The following is a 17,446-nucleotide window of genomic DNA, read 5'->3' as shown; positions in this document are numbered from 1 at the left end:
AAGTCCTTTTTGTTTATTTCTACTATATTGTACTTTTGGATACTATCAAATTTGGTTTGTATTTAACAAGTCATACCAACACATACTTGAACAGCCAAATATCTCCTGCAATGACTTTGGAAAAAGCATTAATATTGCACATTTAAATTCATACTGCCACCTAATACATATAGAGCACTTATTAACTATTTCACTATTTTCTGTCACTTTGGATGTTGCAGTTACCGAAATCCGTACTGTCCATCGTAAGGTGTAGTGCAAAATGAGACAATTACAGGAAAATTGTTTATCCGTAGTCATCAGTAGTCATGCTAAGTTTCATTAGTATTTATGACAGATTCTGCTGTCAGGAAGAAGCTAACAGAGAGAAGGCTGGAAGGGTGTGAGCAAGTGTGCACACAAGCATGATTGACAGTGCTAAAACCTGCCACTTGGGATTGGTATTTTCTGACTGAGCAGTGTATTTCTGCAGTTTGTACTCGGAGTCCTGGGAGAAGGCACAGGAGCTAGATTTTTTTCACATATCAATCGACAGATTGATAGAAATAAGAGACAACTTATTATACTGTCACAACACAGTGGTAGTTTTTACAAATATGTGGGGAAAAAAACAATTTTTTATAAAAGTTACATGCAATTTTAAGGCTCCATTTCTGCTTTTTAAATATAGTTTCTTTATTGTAATAGTCTAATTTTAATGTCATATTTTCATTTGCTGTATGTGGAAAATCATTTTAATTAACAGAAATAAAGGCTTTCAAACATCCATCTGTGTGTAATTTAGCGTTTCACTTAGTAATAAGGTTCTTTTCAATTTTATGTAATTTATGGAATAGATCTGTACAAACACATGGAAAAGAGCTATCTATATATGCAGCCAGAGAGACTGTGTATATTAATAATGAAAAATCAAGCAGAAAAAAATAACAACACAGAAATGGAAATTAAATCATTTGATAATGTCAGGGTCTGTGTTTTTTCCCCTTTTTGTTTCTTAGTTTGTCTTCTTTAGTTTTAGTTTTATTTTATCACTGGTCTCTGAGCCGCTATTCCTCGGACACCCACAAGATGTCACCCATGTGCTACCCCTGGAAAGCGGCGAGGTTCAACCTGGGCGCACACCTGCAGCTCGTTTAGAGGGCGTGGATCCTGGATATAAGCAGCAACTCCGCTCCTTCTCATCGCCTGAGTGTTTGCTTACCTCGGTAACAGATCGTTCCAGAGAAAGGCCCTCTGTGAGCTTTGTTGTTTCTAACTCCTTGTTGTCTCCCTCGTCAGATTATCCAGCCGTCTCCTCGTTGTTTCCAAGAGACCAGTTCATCCCAAGTGTTGTGTTAGTCTGTTTCCCCGCTGTGGATCACCTACCTCCTGTGTCTTCCCCCGACGCTACCGGTGTTACCGGTCAGACGCCACCCCTCGTGTGTTCGTCTTCCCCTCTTCGTGGATCCTTCTCCGGTGGATTCCCCTTTGGAGCGTTCCGGGTCAGGAGACCCATGTCCAAACCTCACCGGAGAGAAGGGATTACAAGAACCGGAACCTACGCCGCTACTCCGGCCGTTAATTATCACTGTCCGCTCTCCAACGAGCCATACTCGCACAAACCCAAGCCGATCACTCCCTCCTTCTCAAGTAAGCATTCTCTGATTAGTTCTTGACAACAAATTTCCTCACAGTTTCTAACCTTGTGCCTCTCATCGGCAGTAAGATGACCTGGTCCTCCGCTCCAGTATTCTCCCCCCTCTCCATTCTCCCCCTGACTTCAATAAACCATAATTGTACTTTTATTCGTCTCTTCTGGTCGTGTTCTTGCATGTGGGTTCGAAAGATTAATACCAACATGACAGAACACTCAGGCCAATTCACGACCTCCGCAGACACAATCAGAAGGGCGATTTCAGATCAACATGCATTAATTCTGTCCCACGACGCAGCTCTGAGAGAGCTGGGAAACCGCCAAGCCGAAACTAACCGACAATTAACTGAACTTTCTACTTTTCTACAGAACTCAACAGGGTTCTAATCATTCCTCCACCTCCTCATCGGCTCCACCAGCAACTCCGGATCCACTTGGCCACTCTGGGTTTTCAGAAATCTGCCCGGCAACTCCCGAGAGGTTTACAGGTGACATAAGCAAGGTTCAGGGATTTATTCTTCAATGCACAATAGTATTTAACCAGAGAATTTAACAGAGTTTTCCCCACGATAACGCTAAAATATATCTATTGTCCCTGCTGCCGAGCCCTTGAGTGGGCTGAAGCCTGATTCTCCAAGGCATCCAATTATGGATGTACATACCCTGAGTTCCTAGCAGAGTTTAAGCAGGTTTTCTGTCAAGAAACCGAAAGAACGGCAGCTTCCAGGGAACTACATGGTCTCAAGCAGGGCAGGAAAAGTGTCTCTGACTTCGCTATAGATTTCAGGATCAAAGCCGCCGCTTCAGGCTGGAACGCCGCCGCACTCAAAAGTGCCTTTTTTCACGGTTTGAGTGAGCAAATAAAGGACGAACTAGCCACATTAGACGAACCACAGTTATTGAACGATTTCATCAACCTAGCCATAAGATTAGATAATCGTATCCGTGCCAGGGCACGGGAACAAATCCGCCAAGGCTCACCTCCTCGTGTTTCCCGAGCCGGAAATCGCTCGACTGTCCAGCAGTTGCCACCTCCTCCTCCCGCTCACGAGCCCGAGCCCATGCAACTGGGAAACGCCAGACTCACACCTGAGGAGCGCCAGAGGAGGATGCGCTCAAGGCTCTGCCTTTACTGCGGTGAACCTAATCACATTATCGCAAATTATCCCGTTCGTTTAAACCCACAGGTCCGGCAGTGAGAGCGGGGAAACTGCCGGAACCCACTTCAACTAAACCCCGCCTCATCATACCGGTCACCCTATTTCACCACCATGACTCACTGCCCTTATTGGCTCTCATTGACTCTGGGTGCGAACAGAATTTGATTAGCACTGACGTAGTTCACCAGTTCTCTGTCGAGGTAGAACTGTTACCTGTCCCTCTACGAGTCTCAGCCTTGGATGGGAGGAACCTACCCCAAGTCACCCACGGGACCAAACCTCTGCGCCTTCTAATTTCTGGTAATCACACTGAAGAGATAATTTTCTATGTTTTCCCTACATCCAGCTCACCCATAGTCTTAGGTTTTAACTGGTTGTTTACTCACAACCCCCAAATTGATTGGGTGGAGGGCAAGGTTGGTTCCTGGTCCACCAGGTGCCACTCCACAGTCTCCGTTTCGCCGTTCCTGTGCAGAGCTTGAGTCCAACCCCTGCAGATGGAGATCCCCCAGATGTATCCGGCGTACCCAGTGAGTACCACGACCTAATAATGATTTTCAGTAAAGACAAGGCTCTCTCTCTGCCACCTCACAGACCCTACGACTGCGCCATCGACCTCCTGCCTGGGGCTCCCCTACCTAACAGTAGGCTTTATAAAATCTCCAGAGCCGAGCGACAGACAGTGGTGGGAAGTAACGAAGTACAAGTACTTCGTTACTGTACTTAAGTACAGTTTTTGTGTATCTGTACTTTACTTAAGTAGATTTAATAATGGGTACTTTCTTTTACTCCACTACATTTTACAGTAAGTATCTGTACTTTCTACTTCACTACATTTCTACAAAACTGTCTCGTTACTCGTTACATCCAAGTCGCGTTGCTCTTTTTTTCCGTTAAAATGTGAAGTTAAGGGATTTAAGGTGGCGCCGTAAAATCCAAGCAATAACGTGACTTAGTGTCTGTTGTCACCCATCGGCTCCACCTTTACTCGCACTCGGAGCTCCAGACATGCGCAGTGGTTTCCTCTGAGCGGGAGAAGATGTCTGTTTAATCGATAATAGCTGCAGAAATCATAATATATGGCGACATGTAAAATCAGCAGCGCTTCGCTTTCACAGACGGTGGGACTTCGTCCAACTTTTAGCGTCACTTGGAAGGAAAGCTTAAAGAAAGGTAAGATCTGTGGACGTGATGCTAGCTAAGCTAGCTGTACAGAGACATGTTGCATCTGCGATGAAAAAAAGTTGTCACTCATGCGCTGAATTATTGTGTGGAGGTTTTGACTGAGGTGTCGCTTGGGACAACGCTGTGACCAAAGTCTGCAATATAGTGATATAACATTCAGGAACGATCCGATTCTTCTGGACGGATCTTTACTAAGTCCTAGGGACTGAAGCCTCACTTAGAGCCGTTCTTTGTTCTTGTGTACACTGCGGTAGCTATATATATATATATATATATATATATATATATATATATATACACACACACACATTTATTTAATCGCTGAATAAGTAAAAGTTGAACGTATGAACACAGAGCATGCTCATTGCTCATTGATTGATTTCATCTCCTGTCATGGTGGCAAACATCGCAGTGGGAGGGAGGATGAAAACAGTCACGATGCTCCTTCTGCTTGGTTACTTGTTGCGCCGTTGGACAGTGTTCATAGTTGAACGTTATTTACCGTTAATTGCAATGTTTCAGTTGTGGTTTCTGACATGGGCAATATGGGCAACCGCCCAGGGCGTTATTTTTCTAGGGATAGCAGGAGACCTCTGCGGATTGTAGCACAGCGATGAAAGCAAAACAGAATGAAGTGAGTTTTAATTGATACTGGCTAAATTCATTTCAGCTCTTAAGTATTTAATATCTAGGTGTTTTTATGGGAATGTGGATCTTTCAGATCAATCTGAGAACCAATTTTGATAGGTAAACTTAATGTTATTGTGTCATTTAGCGCGGGGCACTGGTCTTGGGTTCGGTGGTCTTGACTACAACTCTGCTACATGGCTCCTTGGTTGCATATCCTCCACCCCGCCCGCACCTTCTTTACATCCCCGTTCAGTTCTTTCTAAATAAATGTGACTAATGAAGTTCATGCTATGTTAGGACAGGAGACAAAATGTTTCCATCCCTGAAATTATGATTCATAGAATCACATATCTAAGTCTAAACTGTTACAGAGAATATACACAATAAGAACATGTTTAATCTGTGGTAGTGTTAATTAAAATGGCACATTTCTTCTGATGTATTAAAATTAAATACGATCGGTACACTTAATGATATTAGCGATTGGGCAATGCATTCAGCAAGTACTTTTACTTTTAATACTTAAGTATTTTTAAAAGCCAGTACTTTTTTACTTTTACTTAAGTAAAATTATTATTTTACTTACAAGTTATTTTAAATGTCTAATTGCCTCAAATAAAAGAAATCCTAAAGTGCTCTTCGATACTATCAGCTCTCTTGTGTCACCTGTTGCTGTAAATCTTTATAATTCAACAATTAGCTGTGATGAGTTCCTGGATTTCTTTATTGATAAGGTCAAAGTAATAAAGGACAGCTTGCCGCCTTGCCATAGTTTACAGCATTTTGAACCTCCCACTCAGAGCTGGACCTCATTTGAGCCCGTCACTGTGGAAGACATCTTAACCATCATCAAAAAAATTAAACCGTCTTCTGGTACTTTAGATGTTCTCCCTTTTAAACTGTTTATGAGGGTTTTTGATTCCATTGGGCCCTATATTACAGAAATGTTTAACATGTCTTTGCTTAGCGGTGTGTTTCCCCGTCTTTTTAAACATGCCATTGTGGAGCCACAGTTAAAGAAACCTGGGCTGGACTCTTTTGAACTCAAGAATTTCTGGCCAATATCCAAGATCCCTTTCTTGGCCAAAGTCCTGGAAAAGGTGGTCTGCATCCAACTTAGATCATTTTTGCAGGCAAATAACATTTATGACACTTTTCAATCAGGGTATCGTGAGTTTCACTCTACTGAAACAGCCCTGTTGAAGGTGTTTAGTGATATTATGATAGCAGCGGACACCGGTAAATGTTCTGTGCTGGTTTTATTGGATCTGTCATCGGCGTTTGACACAGTGGACCATGGCATCCTGATAAACAGGCTCCAACATTTGGTTGGAATGTCGGGTTGCGTTTTGAAATGGTTCACCTCTTACTTGGTTGGTAGAACTTTTAGTGTGTCAGTGGGAAATGTAGTGTCTGATTCTGCAGGGCTTTTGTGGGGTGTGCCGCAGGGATCGGTCTTGGGACCTGTTTTGTTCCTGCTGTACCTACTTCCTTTAAGCAGGGTCATTCAGAAGTTTAGTGAGGTGTCCTATCATCTCTATGCCGATGATCTTCAATTGTACTGCTCTTTCAAGCCTAGTGAGCCGCATAAACTTTGCGCTCTCACTAGTTGCTTGGCCGAAGTGACAAAATGGTTCACTGAAAACAGTCTATTATTGAACTCCAATAAGACTGAGACCTTGATTGTTGCTCCTGACAGTGCTGTGCCTGGAATTAAGCAGCACCTTGGAAACCTGAGCTGCACAGTTAAGAGCAACCTGCGCAACTTGGGTGTCTTCATGGATGGAGCAATGTCGATGGAGCGGCACGTGACTCAACTTGTTAGGAATTGTTTTTTCCAAATTCGGAACATTTCAAAACTTCGTGAAATGGTAACTTATGGTGAGCTTGAGATGATTATTCATGCATTTGTCTCATCTAGACTGGATTATTGTAACAGCCTGTTTACATGTCTTAATAAGAGGGAGTTAATGCGTCTGCAGGTAGTACAAAACTCTGCTGCACGCCTGCTCACCTGCACCCACAGGAGGGAACATATTACTCCCATCCTCAAAAGCTTGCACTGGCTGCCTGTATCTTACAGGATGCACTATAAAATCCTGGTACTGACTTTCAGAGCTCTTCATGGACAGACGCCAGACTACATTAAGAACCTCATACAGCCTTATGTTTCAACTAGGAGCCTCAGGTCGTCGAATTTGAACTTGTTGACGGTTCCTCGGACCTTTTTTAAGACTCGTGGAGACAGATCTTTTAAAGCTGTGGCGCCTCGACTATGGAATGAGCTACCTTGCACCATTCGATCTCTACATTGCATAGACACTTTCAGGAAACAACTTAAGACCCACTTTTTTAATCTTGCTTTTTAGTGTACTACTGTGTTTTATTGTTTGTATGTTGTTTTTAATTTGTTTTATTTTTTATACTTTGTGCAGCACTTTGTGATCCTGGTCTGTGAAAAGTGCTATAGAAATAAAGCTTACTTACTTACTTACTTACTATGTTAATTTGGTACTTTGACTTTTACTTGAGTACATTTTTGACTGTGTATTTGTACTTTTACTTAAGTAAATTTTTTGAGTACTTTCTCCACCACTGGCGACAGACTATGGAGGATTACATCAACCAGTCTCTGGCTGCTGGCATCATACGCACCTCTTCCTCCCCACTGGGGGCTGGCTTCTTCTTCGTCGGAAAGAAGGACGGTTCCCTAAGACCTTGCATTGATTATAGAGGACTCAACCAGATCACCATTAAAAATAAGTGCCAGCTACCTCTGCTCTCCTCAGCTTTCGAGCCCGTCCAAGGAGCAACCATTTTCTCTAAGTTAGACCTCAGGAACGCTTATCATCTGCTCCGGATTAGAGAAGGTGATGAATGGAAAACCGCGTTTAAGACCCCTATGGGCCACTACGAATATCTGGTTATGCCCTTTGGGTTATCCAACGCATCATCCTTTTTCCAAGCGCTAGTAAATGATGTCCTCAGAGATTTCATCAACGTTTTTGTGTTCGTCTATCTAGACGACATATTAATCTATTCCAAGTCCCTCGTTGAGCACCAGAAGCATGTCCGCCTGGTGCTACAAAGGCTACTAGAGAACAAACTATATGTTAAAGCAGAAAAGTGCGAGTTCCATCTTCCGTCTGTCACCTTCCTGGGATATGTCCTCGAGAGCGGGCAGGTAAGAGCAGCGGAGGATAAGGTTAAGGCAGTTCTGGAGTGGCCCCAGCCTGAGACCCGAAAACAGCTCCAACGTTTCCTTGGGTTCGCTAACTTTTATAGAAGGTTTATCCGGAACTACAGCCAGACTGCTTCCCCCCTGGTAGCTCTTACCTCCACTAAAAGGATTTTTAGCTGGACCCCACAAGCCGAGGCAGCTTTTGTGGAGCTCAAACGCTGCCTCGGTCCCGGTCGCTAGAGCCCCTGTTCTCATCCAGCCCGACCCCAGTAAGCAATTTGTAGTCGAGGTTGATGCCTCTGATACTGGGGTTGGTGCTGTCCTATCCCAAACGACCGACCAAGACCATAAACTGCATCCTTGTGCCTTCTTCTCCCGCAGGCTTTCCCCCGCCGAGAAGACCTATAACGTGGGGGACAGAGAGTTGCTCGCCATCAAGCTGGCGCTGGAGGAGTGGCGTCATTGGCTTGAGGGAGCAGAACACCCCATAATCGTATGGACCGACCACAAAAACCTGTCCTACCTCCAGACGGCCAAACGATCCAACCCGCGCCAGTCACGCTGGTCCCTGTTCTTCTCGCGGTTTAACCTCTCAGTCTTCTATCGCCCAGGGTCCAAGAATGTCAAGCCTGACCCGGTGTTCCGAGTCTACTCCCCTTACGACTCAGAGGATGCCCCCACTTCCATCCTTCCTCTCAGCTGCACCATAGGTGTGGTCACCTGGGAGATAGAGGATATAATCCGCCAAGCACAGCGTACTGAACCTCCTCCGGAGTCCTGCCCACCAGGTAAATTGTATGTTCCCTCCGCAGTCCGCTCCCGCTTTCTACATTGGATTCATGCCTCCAAGTTCTCGGCTCATCCCAGCATCAGTCACACTATAGGACTGATAAATCGCAGATTCTGGTGGGAGTCCATCCACAAGGACGTCAAAGAATATGTGTCTGCCTGCGCCGTCTGCGCACGTAACAAGTCATCTAACCAACCTCCTGCAGGCCTGTTAACGCTCTTACCAAACGTCCGTGGTCCCACGTCGCAGTTGATTTTGTTACTGGACTCCCCATCTCTAAAGGTATGACCACCATCTTCACTATAATTGACCGTTTCTCCAAGGCTTGTCATGTCATCCCACTCAGAAAATTACCCACCGCTGCTCAGACCGCTAAGCTTCTCTTTAAACATGTTTTCAAACACCATGGGATTCCACAGGAAATCCTTTCCGATCATGGGCCCCAGTTTGTTTCTCAGGTCTGGCGTCAGTTCTGCTCCGCCTTGGGGGCTAAAGTGGCCCTCAGTTCCGGGTACCATCCCCAAACCAATGGACAGGCAGAACGCATGAACCAGGAGCTTGAGACCACCCTGCGATGTCTCACCTCCTCCAACCCCGATGACTGGGCCCAACACCTTCACTGGGCAGAGTACGCACATAACAGTCACATTTCCGCTGCTACTGGTTTCTCACCTTTTGAAATAGTCCTGGGCTACCAGCCGCCACTGCTCCCTTCTGACGAATCGGACACCTCGGTCACGTCTGTCCAACATCACATCCGCAAGGTGCGCAAGGTCTGGAAGGATACTATCACCGCTCTCAACAACACATCCGCTACTAATAAAAGGCTCTCTGACTGGCGAAGGACTCCTGCACCGACGTACTCCGTGGGACAGAAGGTATGGCTGTCCACACACGACGTTCCCCTCAAGTCTATGTCCAGAAAGTTGTCTCCTAGGTTCATCGGGCCATTCGAGATACTGGCACTCGCTGGCCCTGCAACGGTGCGATTACGACTCCCTCCGTCCTTGCGCATCCACCCGACCTTCCATGTGTCCCAGATAAAACCAGTACGCTCCAGTGAACTCTGCCCTCCGGCCGAACCCCCTCCACCCTCCCTAGACAGAGAGGGCCAACCCGTCTTTGCCGTCCGCCGACTCATTGTCTCCCGTTGACTGGGAGGGCTACGGCCCCAAGGAGGGGTCCTGGGTCCCTGATTGTGGATAGCACCCTCATTAGGGATTATTGGGACTCTCAACCCTCATCCTCTGCTCGGCCGCCAGGTGGCGTCCGTTAAGGGGGGGGGGTACTGTCAGGGTCTGTGTTTTTTCCCCTTTTTGTTTCTTAGTTTGTTTTCTTTAGTTTTAGTTTTATTTTATCACTGGTCTCTGAGCCGCTATTCCTCGGACACCCACAAGATGTCACCCATGTGCTACCCCTGGGAAGCGGCGGAAGCTCCTGTGTCTTCCCCCGACGCTACCGGTGTTACCGGTCAGACGCCACCCCTTGTGTGTTCGTCTTCCCCTCTTCGTGGATCCTTCTCCGGTGGATTCCCCTTCGGAGCGTTCCGGGTCAGGAGACCCATGTCCGAACCTCACCGGAGAGAAGGGATTACAAGAACCGGAACCTACGCCGCTACTCCGGCCGTTAATTATCACTGTCCGCTCTCCAACGAGCCATACTCGCACAAACCCAAGCCGATCACTCCCTCCTTCTCAAGTAAGCATTCTCTGATTAGTTCTTGACAACAAATTTCCTCGCAGTTTCTAACCTTGTGCCTCTCATCGGCAGTAAGACGACCTGGTCCTCCGCTCCAGTATTCTCCCCCCTCTCCATTCTCCCCCTGACTTCAATAAACCATAATTGTACTTTTATTTGTCTCTTCTGGTCATGTTCTTGTATGTGGGTTCGAAAGATTAATACCAACATGACAGATAAAAGTTTTTAGAGTAGACAGGATGGATGCATCACTTCCTCTGCCTCTCTTTTTATCCTGATGTGTCCATAGGCATGAATACATAGATGCCTCATTGATCGGGTCGGCTTGTTGCTGCAATACATCACAGGGTCCGCCTTACTGACTGTGGCATATCTTATATTAAGCTAATCCAAGTAAATGGACCAAACTTCCTAAAATGCAAAGTATTTTAAGTTAATACCTGTCACTGATACACATTCTCTCACACACATTTCTATAATATATTTGAGAATCAAAGAAAGCACTAAATACAACATTTCTAACTTTTTGATGTGATTAATTGTTTTGGAGGCTTTGTGAATAAAGAGCACAATGTTTATATTTGACACAAGGGTTAGGGTTAGGGTAGAATATGTTAGGGTAGGGTTAGGGTTAGAATAACATTGTAACATATTAATAGGGTAATAACATATTGTCAGAATATGTTCTGACTAATCGCTTTTATATTGACATTGATGAACAGACACACGGCTTTACAGAGGTGTGTTCATAAACATATTTTTACAATTCCATAATTTAATGTTCATTTTGTCATTTCAAGATATGAAGAAAAAATGTTACTTTTAATTTTTAGGTATTTTATTATAAAAACAATACACTTTGGTAAATCAGTCATTGTCAAACATCAGCTACATGTTTCTCTTACTTTTACATCCTTATATACCTTTCATATAGAAGTACTTGATTGTGTTTTACCGTCATACTTTCACAATTAAGTTTTTTTTTTTTTTTAATACATCTTAAAATAATGTAGTCCTGTGTCCCCGGGCCATTTGGGGCGCTGTTTTACAGTGCTTTTTTCTTCTTGAAAATAGGAAAAGGAAGTAATCCAACAAGAAGTTGTCTTTTCTTCATACGGGAAATAAAGAAAGACCTTTTTCTCCAATTCAAACACACCATCTGCTCCTTTATATCCCTTTGAATGCCAATATGAGAATCTCAGTTGTGTAAGATTGAAAGACATAGTCATCGTATTTGGCTGCATGCAGTTTATTAGGTCATATTATGATTTGAATACATGCAGTGCTGTCTGGATGTGTCATATTATAAGAACTTATTATGGTTCTTCTGCATACATTTGTTTGCGGTGTTCTTGACTTTTCTTTTATTTTGTATTGAAAGATAAAATTTTTCAAAAGGTGAGAAACCTTGGGACCTGCTGGGTCGGGCGAGGAACCCATTATAAATGCTTGCAGTTCTAGTTTCATTTAGGCTTCACAGCTATTCAGTCCCAATCCCTTGAATTCCCTCCCCGTGTGCATGTGGACATGCTCTTACTGTCACTACTAAAACACAGCCCTCAGATCTGCTGTTGTTTTTCTCCAGGCAATAATTTTCAATCAATTTCACAAAAATGAGCCTCTGTTTTATCCAACAGACATTCATGGTTGTCACTTGACTGTTTTAAAGATCCAGAATGATGTCGTCACAAGCAAATACCTCTTTTCTATTAATTTTCTTAAAAACTTAGTTATTAAAAGTTAACTCCTGAAATAATGGATAATTTCTAAGATACTGCTCATATGAATCACTAAGACTATAGTTCCTTTTCTTTAGTGAGTATGGCCTGCCTCCCAACATTGACATTACCAGGAGCACCACAACCAACATGAAAACACTCCAAGCAATAAGGACTTAATGATTTAAAAGATTAGCATTTTATTTAAAATCAAACATTTCTAACTTTGCTATGCTTCAGCTTGGTCAATTAGTTTTTCTAAGTTATTGAAGTGAGAGAAACTAATATATGCACTTGTTTTTAATAGAGAAGCTTCAGTTACAATAATAATTACACTTATTTATCTCGGGTAATCAACATACAACAACACTGAGCAGGAAAATGGGAGCTTTGATGAAATGCTTTCACCTTCCCAAGCGATGCTAATCAGATTGATCATAACAATGACCATACACTCCTTGTTTAACCTACAGGAGCCAGGACAGACTTTCTGCTACCAACTGTCCCAACACATTTATAAAACAGTAAATCAGTAAAACAAAATTATGCGTGAACATTTACAGTGCATTGTCCCATTATCTTATTTTTTCATATTACGTCATTTGTTAAATATTTTCATACACTTCAAATTTGTATTGGATTCCATTCTCCTCTTGAAGCTCTTTTGGGACTCCTGGAAATCTGAAGAAGAAAATAAATATGATGTAATGCACAAGAGTAGAGAAAACCCTTCAATTCATTCCAATTGAGCCTATCATCAATTAATTAATAATAACAATAATCAATGTAATTTGTACTGCACTTTTCATTAGAAAAAATCTCAAAGTGCTACACAGTGCAACTAAAATCGTAGATAAAATCGACATAAAAATCATGTGGAGGCAGAGTAGGCTTGCTTAAATAAAAAAGTCTTTAAGCCTCTTTTGAAGTCAACCAGTGGTTGTGGAGCTCTCAAATAATTCGGGAGAGAGTTCCAGAGACGGGGGGCAGCCACAGCGAATGCCCGATCTCCCATGGTCCTTAATCTGGATCGAGGAAGGTGGAGGAAGTTGCAGTCTAGTGATCGTAGAGATCTGCTGGATGAATGTGGAATGAGAAGGTCCTTCAGACAATCCGGTGAAGTTCTGTTTAAACATTGATGGGTAATGAGAGCAATTTTGTACTGAATTCTGTAGGTGACAGGAAGCCAGTGAAGATCATGCAGAATCGGTGTAATATGGGCAGATTTCTGGACTCTCAATAGAATCCTGGCTGCGCTGTTTTGAATGTATTGAAGCTTAATTATTCAAAGTAGATTAATAAATTTCTATCCAAGGAAAGCCAACAGATAGCATCACCGACTGGCAGCCTTCTCTCCTCCTGGACAAACATGTAGCACTTGTGTAATGTTGTTGACTTTACAGCAATCATTGTAATGTCAACAAATACAAACGATTGAAAATATTTTCAAAAACCTAATTTTATCTAATTCATCTACAGTTCAGTTAGATGAATTATGGTCAGCTGGTCTCTCAATGCAATTGATCAAATTTTCTCAACGAGAAGACGGGGCAAAGGAGAGCCTGCATGTCCTGCTGGAACTCACCTAACAGGATACATTTTGGACTCTTGGGATGTCCACAAAAACTTTTGTCTGTCCACATTGTACCTGGAAGATGTGGAGCATCTGTATTTATTTCATTATAGCGGGATTTCTGCTGGCAGATACCTGGCATATCGACAAATTCAGAAGACGTCGGCAGCTGTTTTGGCCCTTGTCAAGCTGTCTGATCAGTGTGTGTGCCTGAATGCTGTGGGACCACAGCAAATCAGAGATTTGCAGCCTGGCTGCAGGTACTGGAGCTCACCAGCAGGTTGGAATTGATCTGGAAGAATTTGCAAATCCAGCCTGGCAGGAAAGGCCATTTTAACAGGAATGATTGGAATTAACAGATGCACCAGGAGACTTTAGGACAGACTGAAAATTTTAAATCTGTCTGAGCTAAAGAATATTCTTATATCAGCTGGCTCCCCTGTGTCTGCCTCCACTGGCTGGCTATCTCTAATCTCCTAGAGGATATGTAAACAAGGTGCTCTTTCCCATCTCCTACCCTCTTCCGAATGACATCCGTGGAATGGCTGGACTCAAGTACTTGCTCTGAGATAATATCACCTTTATTAGAAACTGTTTGCATGGGAGAGAAGACTATCAGAATTCACGGTCAAACTGCATGCACATCCTCATGGTTACAGATACACACTCCCCGACTTCACTGCCTTCGCTAGCTCATGTCTAGCTGCAGAATTTTGAATAATTTGGAGACGCTGTAGAGAAGATTGGTCCATATTTTCATAAAATGAGTTGCAATAGTGTAAACGTGTAGTGATGAAGGCATAGATAAGCTTCTCAAAGTCTTTAAGACAGAAGCTTGATTTAACCTTTGCTACAAGGTGCAGATGAAAAAAGCTTGATTTCACAATAAAGCTCACTTGCTTAAAACAACTGTCAAAGATGACACCAAGACTCCCAACAGAAGACTGGTAAAAAGGAACAAAGGAACCAAGAATTTTATCAATCATCTCTTCTGGGAGTTGACCTGAATTGAAAGTCCAAAGAAATACAAGCTGTAAAACATGTCTGGAAACCAAAATAAAAGGCCCTGAGTGAGTAGATATCGCTGAACTATGAAAACCTCGGGTGCGCAATGGTGGAAAAAAATAAAATAATAATAATTTCAAGATTTCCCAAAAATGACATCTTCTTATACAGCAAATTCAAATAATTGTTTTACTCAACGAGAAGACGGGGCAAAGGAGAGCCTGCATGTCCTGCTGGAACTCACCCTAATTATTCCTAATTATATTCCTAAGTCCTAATTATTATTAATGAACTCCAAACAAGCTTCTAAGATATCAATATTATGGTGACGATATATGATATACTATACTTACTGTGCTGCTAAGAAAAGTTATAAAATTAGGTTTTCAAAAAAAAGAGAGGGAGAGAGAGAAAAAGGCAAGAGTGTTAAAATTTCCGGTCTGTGTCCAGAACATTACGATCAAATAATCAGTTATAGTTACAGTTACATAGTTACAGTTCCTCGGACTTGACTTAAGAGGAAAGGAGATCGAGCTTTTTCTTTTGCTGCTCCTGTTTTATGGAATAACTTATCTTTCCAGATTAGATCTGCCCACAGCCTGGATCATTTTAAATCGCTTCTTAAAACTCATTTTTACTCTTTGGCATTTAATTGATGTATTGTTTTGTGCTCTGTTTTGTCATTTGTGTTGTCGTTCTTGTACAGCACTTTGGTGCCGTTTTATACCTGTTTTAAAGTGCTATATAAAGTGTTATTTGACGTTGACATTAATTTCTAACCCAGTTTTTCTCCAAGAGTGGTGAGTAGACTGTGAGATTATCAACCAGTTAGCATAGTTAGCTTAGCTACAGACTACTGTTTGACTCCATTTCACAATCATTTAATGAATTAAGAAAGGAAATTAACATATTCATATATTGAACTTGTCCTTTGTACCTTTTACCACACCTAACAGGTGAGTCAGTCAGCAGCAGCTCTAACCCACATCCCTCTTGACCCGTTCTCTCCTGAGTGAAATTAAAGCTGCAGTTTGTAACTTTTATATAAATATTTTTAAAACTGTCATTATGCTGTGACAGTATGGTAAGAGAGGTAATCTGTGAAAAATGTATTTCTTCTGCCTTCTCCCAGTGCTAGAAACAACCAGTCGATGGCAGGATAGTTTTAGTGCCGTCAATCATAATCTCATTTGGTGCTGCTCATTTTTCCTCCCCCTCAATTTGTGCTGTGCTGCAGCTACCATAGCTCAGAGCTATCCAGATTCAAACTGTGAAGGCTCAGTTTAGTTAGATAGCTACCAATGATGGCAGATTTCTTGTAATGATAAGTTGTTTCTCCACCATTAGCATGTTTAGCAGTGAGTGAATGAGGCTAATTGACAGCGCTAACAGCATCCTGCTAGTTCCGATTGGTTGTTTTGGTCAGAACGGTGATTACTTTAGCCAGTACTAGTAATTCAGGAAGGAGATGGAGGAGATTGATTGTTTTCACAGATTATCTGTCTCATAACAAACTGCTACGACATCTTGACGGCTTTAACAAATCTGGAGAAAACATTTTTTATTAGTTATGTACTGCAGCTTGAATAAAATGCAGCTACATAGCATTTTTAGAAGTCTGGATTGCTTTATGTGTAGTTGCATGTTGCTTTTGACTGTTGCTCATGGGGAGACATTTCAGTATCTAAACTAATAGAAAACATTAAACAACCTACTTGCATACAGGATGTGGACTGTTGGATGTTAAATTCATGAGCAGTAAATACTGTGCTAATTATCAGTATTGAACCAAAGAAAGCAAGACAGATGCAAGCCTTTAAAATTGTGAAGCTTTTTATGGGTCAAATAGACTCAAAAAATTTTAACAACAGGGGCGTTGGGGGGGGGGGGGGGGGGGCAAACAGGGGGCCCATGATTCCCTGCACATGACTAAACAAATACCACATGGCCGACCCCTTCCACTTCCTCTCCAGACACAAATGAGAACAGGATGGAAATAAATATTGATTATTAATATTGGACCAGTTTTACAAATTGGGACAAAAACCCTTGGCACTTTCATCAATATTATCTGCCCCATGCTTAAGGAAACCAAGTGGCTGCTAAGGGACCCGGGGGGGCCCCTAAGTGGAATTGATTTTTTTTTTTGTAATGATTTCTATATGATTATGTTAACAAAAACACACTTTTATGATAAAGTTGTGATTTTTTTAACAGTAATGTATATTTGACCATGTAGAAACCCTTCATTATATATGCAAAAAGAGAACAGAAGTTGTTCTTGGGAGGCCCCCCGGTGGCAGTGGTAGGTCACGCTTATGAGCTGCCAGGCAATGTGCAGTGCACATCCAAACCTAAGTTAGCAAAACAAGGGCAGAACAAGGAAAGAGGAAGAACTGAAAAAAAAACCAAGATGAAGGTATGTTTTCATGTCATTTGCTAATGTAATGTTTACCAAAAAGATTTGTGGAGCTGCTAATATAAAATTTGCATCATAGCAACCTTCAACAGTCCAGTTCAACAGCCAAACATTTATGGTAGAATGTTTGCATTTGTGTGAAACTGAGTTTTAACCTTAAATGGGTTGATTCTCGTGGTTGGTCTGGTATATTTGAGCTTTTTTTTACTTCAAAACAGCATGTTTATAGCAGGTGCGTGAATAATCCAATTGTCTGAATGTTGATTACAGCAGTCCACATTATTAGCCGAATTAGTGGGCCTCAAAAACAGATTTTGTTTAGAACCACACGGAGGCTTGGGTCTGCCCTGCTAACAGCCTCTGGTCTCATTTCACTCTGTTGCACCCATAATTATAACCTCTGCCTAGTTCACACTCAGCTCCACACAGGATTACACACATTGTGCATTAGACA

The 17,446-nt window shown here is 42.5% G+C and overlaps 1 protein-coding gene across 3 annotated transcripts in view; it reads right to left on the bottom strand.

The window, feature by feature from the left end:
• Positions 1–12,175: 12,175 nt before the first annotated feature.
• The window catches only part of dhfr (dihydrofolate reductase), a 33,611-nt gene continuing 28,340 nt past the window's right edge, over positions 12,176–17,446 (bottom strand). The window contains exon 6 of one of the 3 annotated variants that reach the window (XM_008419291.3): positions 12,176–12,676. In XM_008419291.3, coding sequence (XP_008417513.1) covers positions 12,601–12,676 — 76 coding nt within the window. In that variant the 3' untranslated portion in view covers positions 12,176–12,600. The other 2 variants (XM_081611176.1, XM_008419290.3) reach the window with 2 other exon arrangements.

The sequence above is a fragment of the Poecilia reticulata genome, chromosome 9 (genome assembly GCF_904066995.2).
Source record: "Poecilia reticulata chromosome 9, P_reticulata-male-v2, whole genome shotgun sequence".
NCBI classification, from domain to species: domain Eukaryota; kingdom Metazoa; phylum Chordata; class Actinopteri; order Cyprinodontiformes; family Poeciliidae; genus Poecilia; species Poecilia reticulata.
This window is presented reverse-complemented; position numbering and strand designations above follow the sequence as displayed.